Here is a 15,126-nt window from a genome sequence, read left to right as displayed (position 1 = left end):
GTAGGTGTTATATACTCTGACAGTGTTAGTAGGTGTTATATACTCTGACAGTGTTAGTAGGTGTTATATACTCTGACAGTGTTAGTAGGTGTTATATACTCTGACAGTGTTAGTAGGTGTTATATACTCTGACAGTGTTAGTAGGTGTTATATAATCTGACAGTGTTAGTAGGTGTTATATACTCTGACAGTGTTAGTAGGTGTTATACACTCTGACAGTGTTAGTAGGTGTTATATACTCTGACAGTGTTAGTAGGTGTTATATACTCTGACAGTGTTAGTAGGTGTTATATACTCTGACAGTGTTAGTAGGTGTTATATACTCTGACAGTGTTAGTAGGTGTTATATACTCTGACAGTGTTAGTAGGTGTTATACACTCTGACAGTGTTAGTAGGTGTTATATACTCTGACAGTGTTAGTAGGTGTTATATACTCTGACAGTGTTAGTAGGTGTTATATACTCTGACAGTGTTAGTAGGTGTTATATACTCTGACAGTGTTAGTAGGTGTTATATACTCTGACAGTGTTAGTAGGTGTTATATACTCTGACAGTGTTAGTAGGTGTTATATACTCTGACAGTGTTAGTAGGTGTTATATACTCTGACAGTGTTAGTAGGTGTTATATACTCTGACAGTGTTAGTAGACGTTATATACTCTCTCATGCTGCATGTTTCTCTTTTCTTGGAAACAACGCAGCCTAAAGAACATGAAACATTTATCTTGCCTTGGAAACACTACTTCTCTACTCTTGACAAGAGAGGCTTATCAGGATCTCAGAGAGAGGAGAGATCTCTATTCCGCTCTCACTTGCTCTTCCTCCACATCTCTCTCCCTTCTCTCTCTCTCTCCCTTCTCTCTCTCTCTCTCTCTCTCTCCCTTCTCTCTCTCTGTCTACTCCCCACTGTTCTCCTCTGGTCTCTGTAGTGCCTTCTCTAAGGCTCCTCACAGTGCTACACCCTCTCTTCCTCTCCCCCCGCCACCTCCCTCTCTCTCTCTTTCTCACCCTATGATGTTAATACACTTCTCTTACCAACGACTAGGGAAATATGGAATGTTTTTACCAGTATTGAAAACTTTCCAATAGTCCGCGTAATATAAAAGCCTTATTGTTTTGCAAATGAAAATGTCCTTAGTTTTCCATCTCTCGGTAATGAATATTTGATAAAGGGTACAGTAGAGTGGTGCTCTCTCTGGATCTTTTTTACTTTCCAGATCATGTAGTACACTGGAGAACAAAAGTCAAATCCTTTCAAACTATTTAAAGTGGACGGACAAAAAAAATCTGATGAACAAATTTTATAAAAGCATAGAGTGTGTTTAAAAGAACAGAGCATAAAGTGTTTTAAAAAGCACCACTTCTCTACCTGTCCATTTTGTTCATTGGTTGATTGTGTTTACTTTTCTTTTCTTCCCATAACCTGTCTTTAACCCTCCGTTCTGTTTATCTGTCTCACTGTGATGACATCAGTCTGTTCTGTTTATCTGTCTCACTGTGATGACATCAGTCTGTTCTGTTTATCTGTCTCTCTGTGATGACATCAGTCTGTTCTGTTTATCTGTCTCACTGTGATGACATCAGTCTGTTCTGTTTATCTGTCTCACTGTGATGACATCAGTCTGTTCTGTTTATCTGTCTCACTGTGATGACATCAGTCTGTTCTGTTTATCTGTCTCACTGTGGTGACATCAGTCTGTTCTGTTTATCTGTCTCACTGTGATGACATCAGTCTGTTCTGTTTATCTGTCTCTCTGTGATGACATCAGTCTGTTCTGTTTATCTGTCTCACTGTGATGACATCAGTCTGTTCTGTTTATCTGTCTCTCTGTGATGACATCAGTCCGTTCTGTTTATCTGTCTCACTGTGATGACATCAGTCCGTTCTGTTTATCTGTCTCTCCGTGATGACATCAGAGTGCCGTGCGGCCAGACATCCCTTGTCGTTTCACACGAAGACGAACACACACACCCTTGTCGATTCACACACAGTGATTCACCACTCATGTCTAAACCCTCCGATACTCACTGGAATCATCAGGCATGCTAGAATCACAAAGACAACATTTCAAAGGGTGGCATGAGAGGGAATAGACAGGGAGTATTTGAGGTGCTAAAATGACCTCTAGCGATCACACAAGCTCAGATCTACTGAAACGACCTCAGATCAGACCTGCTGAAATGACCTGCGATCAGACCTGCTGAAATGACCTGAGATCAGACCTGCTGAAATGACCTGACCTGCGGAAATGACCTGAGATCAGACATGCTGAAATTAATTGTGATCAGACCTGCTGAAATGACCTGAGATCAGACCTGCTGAAATTAAATGCGATCAGACCTGCTGAAATTAAATGCGATCAGACCTGCTGAAATGACCTGAGATCAGACCTGCTGAAATGACCTGTGATCAGACCTGCTGAAATGACCTGAGATCAGTGAAGTGACGAGTTAGAGAAGTGGCCACAAGCTGAATACGCTGGGCCTCTCTATATGTAAACCAGAGTAATACTAGAATAGAAGGATTTTCACTTTGTTATCACTATTCTGATACAGCTCTTCTTCCAACAGGGTAGTATCCCAGAAACCACCTGGTAGTAACATGACTATATACAGGAAGTACCAGGTAGTAACATGACTATATACAGGACGTAACAGGTAGTAACATGACTATATACAGGAAGTACGAGGTAATAACATGGCTATATACAGGGAGTACGAGGTAATAACATGGCTATATACAGGGAGTACCAGTACTGAGTCAATGTGCAGGGGTACGAGGTAATTGAGGTAGCTATGTACATATAGGTAGGGGTAAAGGATAGATAATAGACAGTAAGGTAATTGAGGTAACTATGTACATATAGGTAGGGGTAAAGGATAGATAATAGACAGTAAGGTAATTGAGGTGTACATATAGGTAGGGGTAAAGGATAGATAATAGACAGTAAGGTAATTGAGGTAGCTATGTACATAAAGGATAGATAATAGACAGTAAGGTAATTGAGGTAGCTATGTACATATAGGTAGGGGTAAAGGACAGATAATAGACAGTAAGGTAATTGAGGTAACTATGTACATATAGGTAGGGGTAAAGGACAGATAATAGACAGTAAGGTAATTGAGGTAACTATGTACATATAGGTAGGGGTAAAGGATAGATAATAGACAGTAAGGTAATTGAGGTAGCTATGTACATAAAGGATAGATAATAGACAGTAAGGTAATTGAGGTAGCTATGTACATATAGGTAGGGGTAAAGGACAGATAATAGACAGTAAGGTAATTGAGGTAACTATGTACATATAGGTAGGGGTAAAGGATAGATAATAGACAGTAAGGTAATTGAGGTAGCTATGTACATAAAGGATAGATAATAGACAGTAAGGTAATTGAGGTAGCTATGTACATATAGGTAGGGGTAAAGGACAGATAATAGACAGTAAGGTAATTGAGGTAGCTATGTACATATAGGTAGGGGTAAAGGACAGATAATAGACAGTAAGGTAATTGAGGTAGATATGTACATATAGGTAGGGGTAAAGGACAGATAATAGACAGTAAGGTAATTGAGGTAACTATGTACATATAGGTAGGGGTAAAGGATAGATAATAGGCAGTAAGGTAATTGAGGTAACTATGTACATATAGGTAGGGGTAAAGGATAGATAATAGGCAGTAAGGTAATTGAGGTAGCTATGTACATATAGGTAGGGGTACAATGACTCGGCAACAGAGTGAGCTGTGGCAGCAGTGTATGTGGTGAGTGTGAAAGGGTGTATGTGTGTTTCAAGCTTTAAGTTTTAATGTCACTTGCGTTCTGAGCCCTCTCCTGTACTCCCTGTTCACCCACGACTGCGTGGCCACGCACGCCTCCAACTCAATCATCAAGTTTGCGGACGACACAACAGTGGTAGGCTTGATTACCAACAACGACGAGACAGGCAACAGGGAGGATGTGAGGGCCCTGCGAATGTGGTGCTAGGAAAATAACCTCTCACTCAAAACAGAGGAGCTGATTCTGGCATTCAGGAAACAGCAGAGGGAGCACACACCCCCCCCCCCCCCCCCCTATCCACATCGACGGGACCTCAATGGAGAAGGTGGAAAGCTTCAAGTTCCTCTGCCAGGCTGATGCACAAATTCTTTCATAATAAAGGCTGTTTAGCGCTAAAACCCAAAGAGAAGCCGTAGCCAGGGGCCAGGGACATATGAGCCAGGGGCCAGCTCACCCTGACCCCTAGCTCATATGGCCCTAACCCCTAGCACATATGGCCCTGACCCCTAGCTCATATGGCCCTAACCCCTAGTTCATATGGCCCTGACCCCTAGCTCATATGGCCCTAACCCCTAGCTCATATGGCCCTGACCCCTAGCACATATGGCCCTGACCCCTAGTTCATATGGCCCTAACCCCTAGCTCATATGGCCCTGACCCCTAGCTCATATGGCCCTAACCCCTAGCTCATATGGCCCTAACCCCTAGTTAATATGGCCCTGACCCCTAGCTCATATGGCCCTAACCCCTAGCTCATATGGCCCTAACCCCTAGTTCATATGGCCCTAACCCCTAGCTCATATGGCCCTAACCCCTAGTTCATATGGTCCTAACCCCTAGTTCATATGGCCCTGACCCCTAGTTCATATGGCCCTGACCCCTAGCTCATATGGCCCTAACCCCTAGCTCATATGGCCCTAACCCCTAGCTCATATGGCCCTAACCCCTAGCACATATGGCCCTAACCCCTAGCACATATGGCCCTAACCCCTAGTTCATATGGCCCTAACCCCTAGCTCATATGGCCCTAACCCCTAGCACATATGGCCCTAACCCCTAGCTCATATGGCCCTAACCCCTAGCTCATATGGCCCTAACCCCTAGTTCATATGGCCCTAACCCCTAGCTCATATGGCCCTAACCCCTAGCACATATGGCCCTAACCCCTAGCTCATATGGCCCTAACCCCTAGCTCATATGGCCCTAACCCCTAGCTCATATGGCCCTAACCCCTAGCTCATATGGCCCTAACCCCTAGCTCATATGGCCCTAACCCCTAGCTCATATGGCCCTGACCCCTAGCACATATGGCCCTAACCCCTAGCTCATATGGCCCTAACCCTTAGCTCATATGGCCCTGGTCCTTAGCTACGGCTTCTCTTTAGGTTTATAATATTACACAATGTCTTTAATCAGATACTACTTGACACAATGTCTTTAATCAGATATTACTAGACACAATGTCTTTAATCAAATATTACTAAACACAATGTCTTTAATCAGATATTACTACACACAATGTCTTTAATAAGATACTACTAGACACATCTCGTCGTTATGACGACGGAACAGCCATGTTATTACAAGACGTTGATACCCTGTTCAAAGTCCCACAACTCTCTGTAACGTAGCTCTGCTGGCCGAACCAAGCACCACAGCTCTCTGTAACGTAGCTCTGCTGGCTGAACCAAGCCCCACAGCTCTCTGTAACGTAGCTCTGCTGGCTGAACCAAGCCCCACAGCTCTCTGTAACGTAGCTCTGCTGGCCCAACCAAGCCCACAGCTCTCTGTAACGTAGCTCTGCTGGCCCAACCAAGCCCACAGCTCTCTGTAACGTAGCTCTGCTGGCCGAACCAAGCCCCACAACTCTCGTTAACGAGCACAGACATAACACCAAGACCCACAGCTCTCTGTAACGTTGCTCTGCTGGCATAACCAAGCACACAGCTCTCCTAACGTAGCTCTGCTGGCCACCAAGCCCACAGCTCTCTGTAACAGCTCTGCTGGACAGCCCCACAGCCTCTGTTAGCTGACACAAGCCCCACAACTCTGTAACAGCTCTGCTGGCCGAACCAAGCCCCACAGCTCTCTGTAACGTAGCTCTGCTGGCCGAACCAAGCCCACAGCTCTCTGTAACGTAGCTCTGCTGGCCGAACCAAGCCCCACAACTCTCTGTAACGTAGCTCTGCTGGCCGAACCAAGACCCACAGCTCTCTGTAACGTGCTCTGCTGGCCGAACCAAGCACACAGCTCTCTGTAACGTAGCTCTGCTGGCCGAACCAAGCCCACAGCTCTCTGTAACAGCTCTGCTAACCAAGCCCCACAACTCTCCGTAGCTCTGCTGGGACAAGACCCACAGCTCTCAACATGAGCAGCTCAGCCTCGTTGCTATGGATACACAGACATGCCAGGACACCAGGAGCAGCTCGACTGAGACAGAGAGGTACACAGACTAATAACAGGATTTTACTCGGGCCTTAAATTTAGAAGAAGCAATTGGGTCAGACATAACAGGACACTCCTGGTTACGACGTGCAAACATAACAGGACATCTCGTGGCTTGCTGTTAACACATGCTCACATCTCGAAGATATAACAGACCTGCACGATACTTCAGAATGCTTCAGTTAAATCTCCATGAAAGAGTGTGCCTGTGAATGTTATGATGTAGAAGGCTTTCATGACACTCTGCAGTCTCAAAGGGATCTGAGTGGTCTGATTTCCTTACAAACGAGACCCTCGTTAGGACACACACATAACAGGACACTCCCTCGTTAGGACACAGACATAACAGGACACTCCCTCGTTAGGACACACACATAACAGGACACTCCCTCGTTAGGACACAGACATAACAGGACACTCCCTCGTTAGGACACACACATAACAGGACACTCCCTCGTTAGGACACAGACATAACAGGACACTCCCTCGTTAGGACACAGACATAACAGGACACTCCCTCGTTAGGACACAAACATAACAGGACACTCCCTCGTTAGGACACACACATAACAGGACACTCCCTCGTTAGGACACAGACATAACAGGACACTCCCTCGTTAGGACACAGACATAACAGGACACTCCCTTGTTAGGACACAGACATAACAGGACACTCCCTCGTTAGGACACACACATAACAGGACACTCCCTCGTTAGGACACAGACATAACAGGACACTCCCTCGTTAGGACACAGACATAACAGGACAGACACACCCTCGTTAGGACACAGACATAACAGGACACTCCCTCGTTAGGACACAGACATAACAGGACACTCCCTCGTTAGGACACACACATAACAGGACACTCCCTCGTTAGGACACAAACATAACAGGACACTCCCTCGTTAGGACACACACATAACAGGACACTCCTCGTTAGGACACTGACATAACAGGACACTCCCTCGTTAGGACACAGACATAACAGGACAGACACTCCCTCGTTAGGACACAGACATAACAGGACACTCCCTCGTTAGGACACAGACATAACAGGACACTCCCTCGTTAGGACACAGACATAACAGGACACTCCCTCGTTAGGACACAGACATAACAGGACACTCCCTCGTTAGGACACAGACATAACAGGACACTCCTCGTTAGGACACAGACATAACAGGGACACTCCCTCGTTAGGACACAGACATAACAGGACACTCCTCGTTAGGACACAGACATAACAGGACACTCCCTCGTTAGGACACAAACATAACAGGACACTCCCTCGTTAGGACACACACATAACAGGCACTCCCTCGTTAGGACACAGACATAACAGGACACTCCCTCGTTAGGACACAGACATAACAGGACAGACACTCCCTCGTTAGGACACAGACATAACAGGACACTCCCTCGTTAGGACACAGACATAACAGGACACTCCCTCGTTAGGACACAGACATAACAGGACAGACACCCTCGTTAGGACACAGACATAACAGGACACTCCCTCGTTAGGACACAGACATAACAGGACACTCCCTCGTTAGGACACAGACATAACAGGACACTCCCTCGTTAGGACACAAACATAACAGGACACTCCCTCGTTAGGACACAGACATAACAGGACAGACACTCCCTCGTTAGGACACAGACATAACAGGACACTCCCTCGTTAGGACACAGACATAACAGGACACTCCCTCGTTAGGACACACACATAACAGGACACTCCCTCGTTAGGACACAAACATAACAGGACACTCCTCGTTAGGACACAAACATAACAGGACACTCCCTCGTTAGGACACAAACATAACAGGACACTCCCTCGTTAGGACACAGACATAACAGGACACTCCCTCGTTAGGACACAGACATAACAGGACACTCCCTCGTTAGGACACACACATAACAGGACACTCCCTCGTTAGGACACACACATAACAGGACACTCCCTCGTTAGGACACACACATAACAGGACACTCCCTCGTTAGGACACACACATAACAGGACACTCCCTCGTTAGGACACACACATAACAGGACACTCCCTCGTTAGGACACACACATAACAGGACACTCCCATTATGTCCCACTATAGAGATTCACAGAGATTGGTTTTGATCTCACCGACTAAACATACGACCCAAATGAGGCCTCAAACCTCTGCACAACACAGAGACAGAGACAGAGACAGAGAAAGAAACCATCACTGCCTACCAACACAGAGACAAGAGACAGAGACAGAGACAGAGAAACCATCACTGCCTACCAACACAGAGACAAGAGACAGAGACAGAGAAAGAAACCATCACTGCCTACCAACACAGAGACAAGAGACAGAGACAGAGACAGAGAAACCATCACTGCCTACCAACACAGAGACAAGAGACAGAGACAGAGAAAGAAACCATCACTGCCTACCAACACAGAGACAGAGACAGAGACAGAGAAAGAAACCATCACTGCCTACCAACACAGAGACAAGAGACAGAGACAGAGACAGAGAAACCATCACTGCCTACCAACACAGAGACAAGAGACAGAGACAGAGAAAGAAACCATCACTGCCTACCTGTGACCTGCACACCGATGCGGAAGTATACGTCCTGGTTGCTTAGGTAACGCTCCACCAGGATATAGTACCAGTGCTCCCAGGCAGGAAGGGGTGTGTCAAGCTCACAGGGTGACCACTCCCTGCAGTCCAGAGCTGATGAGTTGTGGACTGGAGGAGCCCTGGCTCGGATCTTTAAGACAACAGAACAGCTGTCTCCAGTACTGTCTCTGTCTCCCGGTCCCCTGGTGTCTCCCGTCTGTACCCTGGTTGGTTGGTCTCTGGGGTGTGTGCTGCAGTTAGCCAGTTGGACCTTTACACTGGACACGTAACTGGGGATGAACACTCTGCAAATTATAATAAAAACACATTGACAGTATATCTGAAATTGCGATACAGTATTTACATTTTAGCCCTGAAGAGTATGACTTAGACTGTTTGAGAGGGTTGGACCTCATTCTGCCCGATGGTGAGAAGCATATTATGTTGTTTAAAGTACAGTAGACCGTTATTGACACTTTTATAGGTGACAGCTGTGTGCTGGAAAACATAGGTAGAGCACGGATGTAGTTACTTGTGCTCATGTGAATTTCCTTTCTTTTTCTGCTCCAGACCAGTCTAAAATTCTCACTTAAAACATAGTTATTTTTTAGACTAAATAAATTCATATTATGCATCCACACAGGCTGTTCTAGAAAGGGGCTAATAAAGAAAGATGCAGTAAGGTTCTGCATCATCATCATCATCATCATCATCATCATCATCATCATCATCATCATCATCATCATCATCATCATCATCATCATCATCATCATCATCATCATCATCATCATCATCATCATCATCACCATCATCATCATCATCATCATCACTATCATCATCATCATCATCATCATCATCATCATCATCACCACTATCATCATCATCATCACTATCATCATCATCATCATCAATATCATCATCACTATCATCATCATCATCATCATCATCATCATCACTACCATCACCATCATCACCATCATCATCATCATCATCATCATCATCATCATCATCATCATCATCATCATCATCATCATCATCATCATCATCACTATCATCATCATCACTATCATCATCATCATCATCATCATCATCATATCATCATCATCATCATCATCATCATCATCATCATCACTATCATCATCATCATCATCATCATCATCACCATCATCATCATCATCATCATCATCATCATCATCATCATCATCACTATCATCACTATCATCACTATCATCATCATCATCATCATCATCATCATCACCATCATCACCATCATCATCATCATCATCATCATCATCATTATTATCATCACTGTCATCATCATCATTATTATCATCACTGTCATCATCATCATCATCACTATCATCATCACTGTCATCATCATCATCATCACTATCATCATCACCATCATCATCATCATCATCATCATCATCATCATCATCACTATCATCACTATCAGCATCATCATCACTATCATCATCATCACTATCATCATCACCATCATCATCATCATCATCATCACTATCATCACTATCAGCATCATCATCACTATCATCATCATCACTATCATCATCATCACTATCATCATCACTATCATCATCATCATCATCATCATCATCATCATCATCATCATCATCATCATCATTATCATCACTATCATCATCACTATCATCACTATCATCATCACTATCATCATCATCACTATCATCATCACTATCATCATCATCACTATCATCATCACTATCATCATCATCACTATCATCATCATCATCATCATCATCATCACTATCATCATCATCATCACTATCATCATCACTATCATCACTATCATCATCACTATCACCACTATCATCATCACTATCATCATCATCATCACTATCATCATTATCATCACTATCATCATCACTATCATCACTATCATCATCACTATCATCACTATCATCATCACTATCATCATCATCATCACTATCATCATCATCATCATCATCACTATCATCATTATCATCACTATCATCATCACTATCATCACTATCAGCATCATCATCACTATCATTATTATCATCACTATCATCATCATCACTATCATCATTGCTATCATCATTCTTATCATTACTATCATCACTATCAGCATCATCATCACTATCATCATCACTACCATCACTATCATCAATATCATCATTATTATCATCACCATCATCATCACTACCATCACTATCATCAATATCATCATTATTATCATCACCATCATCATCACTACCATCACTATCATCAATATCATCATTATTATCATCACTATCATCACTCTCATCATTATTATCATCACTAGCATCACTATCATCATTATTATCATCACTATCATCATTATTATCATCACTATCGTCATTACCATCATCATCATCATCACTATCGTCATTGTCATCATCATCATTATTATCATCACTATCATCATCACCATTATCATCTACGTTATATCATCATTATTATCATCATCATCACTATTATCATTATTACCCTCATTATTTATCCTCATCATGTATCATCATCATCATTGTGTATCATCATTAGCATTATTTATCATCATTATCAGTATGTATCATTATTTATCATCATTATCATTATGTATCATCATTATCATTATTTATCATCATCATCATTTATCATCAGTGTCATTATTTATCATTATTTATCATTATCATTATTTATCATTATGTATCATCATTTATCATTATTTACCATCATTATCATTATTTTATCATCATTATCATTATGTATCATTATTTATCATAATTATCATTATGTATCATTATGTATCATTATTTATCATCATTATCATTATTTATCATCATTATCATTATTTATCATCATTATCATTATTTATCATTATTTATCATCATTATCATTATGTATCATTATGTATCATTATTTATCATTATCACTATGTATCATCATTATCGTTATTTTTATCATCATTATCATTATTTATCATTATGTATCGTTATTTATCATTATGTATCATTATTTATCATCATTATCATTATTTAACATTATCACTATGTATCATCATTATCATTATTTATCATCATTATCATTATTTATCATTATTTGTCATCATTATCATTATTTATCATTATCAGTATGTATCATCATTATCATTATTTATCATTATTTATCATTATTTATCATTATGTATCATTATTTATCATTATTTATCATTATCAGTATGTATCATCATTATCATTATTTATCATTATGTGTCATTATGTATCAGTATGTATCATCATTATCATTATTTATCATCATTATCATTATTTATCATCATTATCATTATTTATCATTATTTATCATCATTATCATTATGTATCATTATGTATCATTATTTATAATCATTATCATTATTTATCATTATTTATCATTATTTATCATTATTTGTCATCATTATCATTATTTATCATCAGTATCATTATTTATCATTGTTTATCATCATTATCATTATTTATCATCATTATCGTTATTTATCATCATTATCATTATTTATAATTATGTATCATCATTATCATTATGTATCATTATATATCATTATTTATCATCATTATCATTATTTATCATTATGTATCGTTATTTATCATTATGTATCATTATTTATCATCATTATCATTATTTAACATTATCACTATGTATCATCATTATCATTATTTATCATCAGTATCATTATTTATCATTATTTGTCATCATTATCAGTATTTATCATTATCACTATGTATCATCATTATCATTATGTATCATCATTATCATTATTTATCATCATTATCATTATTTATCATTATCAGTATGTATCATCATTATCATTATTTATCATTATTTATCATTATTTATCATTATGTATCATTATTTATCATTATTTATCATTATCAGTATGTATCATCATTATCGTTATTTATCATTATTATCATTATTTATCATTATGTATCATCATTATCATTATTTATAATTATTTATCATTATGTATCATTATATATCATTATTTATCATCATTATCATTATTTATCATTATGTATCGTTATTTATCATTATGTATCATTATTTATCATCATTATCATTATTTAACATTATCACTATGTATCATCATTATCATTATTTATCATCATTATCATTATTTATCATTATTTGTCATCATTATCATTATTTATCATTATCAGTATGTATCATCATTATCATTATTTATCATTATCGGTATGTATCATCATTATCATTATTTATCATTATGTATCATCATTATCATTATGTATCATTTTTTATCATAATTATCATTATTTATCATTATCAATATGTATCATTATTTATCATTATGTATCATTATTTATCATTATTTATCATTATTTATCATTATTTATCATCATTATCATTATTTATCATCATTATCATTATTTATCATTATTTATCATCATTATCATTATTTATCATCATTATCATTATTTATCATGATGTATCATTATTTATCATCATTATCATTATTTATCATTATTTATCATCATTATCATTATTTATCATCATTATCATTATGTATCATTATGTATCATCATTATCATTATTTATCATTATTTATCATTATTTATCATTGTATCATTATTTATCATTATTTATCATCATTATCATTGTTTATCATCATTATCATTATTTATCATCATTATTTATCATTATCATTATTTATAATCATTATCGTTATTTATCATTATGTATCATTATTTATCATTATTTATCATCATTATCATTATTTATCATCATTGTCATTGTCATTATGTATCATTATTTATCATTATTTATCATTATGTATCATTATTTATCATTATGTATCATTATTTATCATAATTATCATTATTTATCATCATTATCATTATTTATCATTATCACTATGTATCATCATTATCATTATTTATCATCATTAACATAATTATCATCATTATTATTATCATTATCATTATTCATCATCATTAACATAATTACCATTATCATCATCATTAATACTTTTTTAGCATCATTACCATTATTTATCATTATTCAGCATTATTATAGCCCCATTCTACTGATTTATCATTAGGGGACAGAAAAGGCATCCTTTCTTCTAGAAAATATTGACATTATTCAAAATATACCAAATTAGGATGAATTATCTGTACAACATTGTGGAAATGTGAAGATTAACTCTATGCTTTGATTACTGAGAAAGTAAATGTTTTTGTTTTCATCCAAAGGACTATCAGTTGTTTTCTATTTGTCCTTTCAGCCCAATTAATTTAGCCTTATGTTGCACATCAAACAAACCAACGAGAGTTTAAACCAGATGGGATGGTGTATCGCTGCAGAGCTTAAACAACAGAAGAAATGGCAACATTAATTGTTTTCTAAATACTATTAAAGGCATTCAGATAAACAGGTTATTATTAATTTAGATTTTTCCATTTGAAAATAAAAAATAATAAATAATAAGTAATTAATGTTTCCTTCATTAGCTAGCTTCCACTCCATTGGGCTCGTTTCACACCTGATTAATTCAAACAAATCATTCTCGTTCCTAGTTCATTGACATTCAGTAGTCCTACCAGGTGAATGTTTTCTAAGCTTTAGAAGAGAACAGATTTAGAATGAATGACACTATGCAAACTCTCTGTATGTTGTTGAATTGACCCGTAATACACAGTTAGTCCCGGCATTAAAAAAAGAGAGAGAGAGGCAGAGACAGAGACAAGAGACAGAGAGAGAAAATGGAGAGAGACAAAGAGAGAGAAAGAGGAGAGACAGGGAGGGAGATAGAGAGAGAATGAGAGAGAGAGAGAGAGAGAGAGAGAGATAGAGAGAGAGAGAGAGAGAGAGAGAGAGAGAGAGAGAGAGAGAGAGAGAGAGAGAAAAGAGAGAGAGAGAAAAATGAGAGAGAGAGAGAGAGAAATGAGAGAGAGAGAGAGAGAAAATGAGAGAGAGGAAATGAGAGAGAGAGAGAGAGAAATGAGAGAGAGAGAGAGAGAAATGAAAATGAGAGAGAAATGAGAGAGAGAAAATGAGAGAGAGAGAGAGAGAAAATGAGAGAGAGAGAAAATGAGAGAGAGAGAAAATGAGAGAGAGAAAATGAGAGAGAGAGAAAATGAGAGAATGATACACAGGGAGAGAGACAGAGAGAGATAGTTATGTTTATTTATTTTCCCTTTAGTACTCTAACTATTTGCACATCGTTATAACACTACAGTATACAGTGTTCCCAGGCAGACATAATATGACATTTGAAATGTCTCTATTCCTTCGGGA

General features: G+C 38.6%; 1 protein-coding gene across 1 annotated transcript in view; it reads right to left on the bottom strand.

The window, feature by feature from the left end:
- Positions 1-15,126, bottom strand: part of tmem8b (transmembrane protein 8B) — a 323,154-nt gene that overhangs the window by 121,860 nt on the left and 186,168 nt on the right. The window contains exon 5 of the mRNA XM_052479892.1: positions 8,815-9,140. Coding sequence (XP_052335852.1) covers positions 8,815-9,140 — 326 coding nt within the window. The remainder of the gene's footprint in view (positions 1-8,814; positions 9,141-15,126) is intronic.

This window comes from Oncorhynchus keta, chromosome 25 (assembly GCF_023373465.1).
Source record: "Oncorhynchus keta strain PuntledgeMale-10-30-2019 chromosome 25, Oket_V2, whole genome shotgun sequence".
Classification (NCBI taxonomy): Eukaryota; Metazoa; Chordata; class Actinopteri; order Salmoniformes; family Salmonidae; genus Oncorhynchus; species Oncorhynchus keta.
The sequence above is the reverse complement of the archived record's forward strand: the minus strand, read 5'-3'. Positions and strand labels throughout refer to the sequence as shown.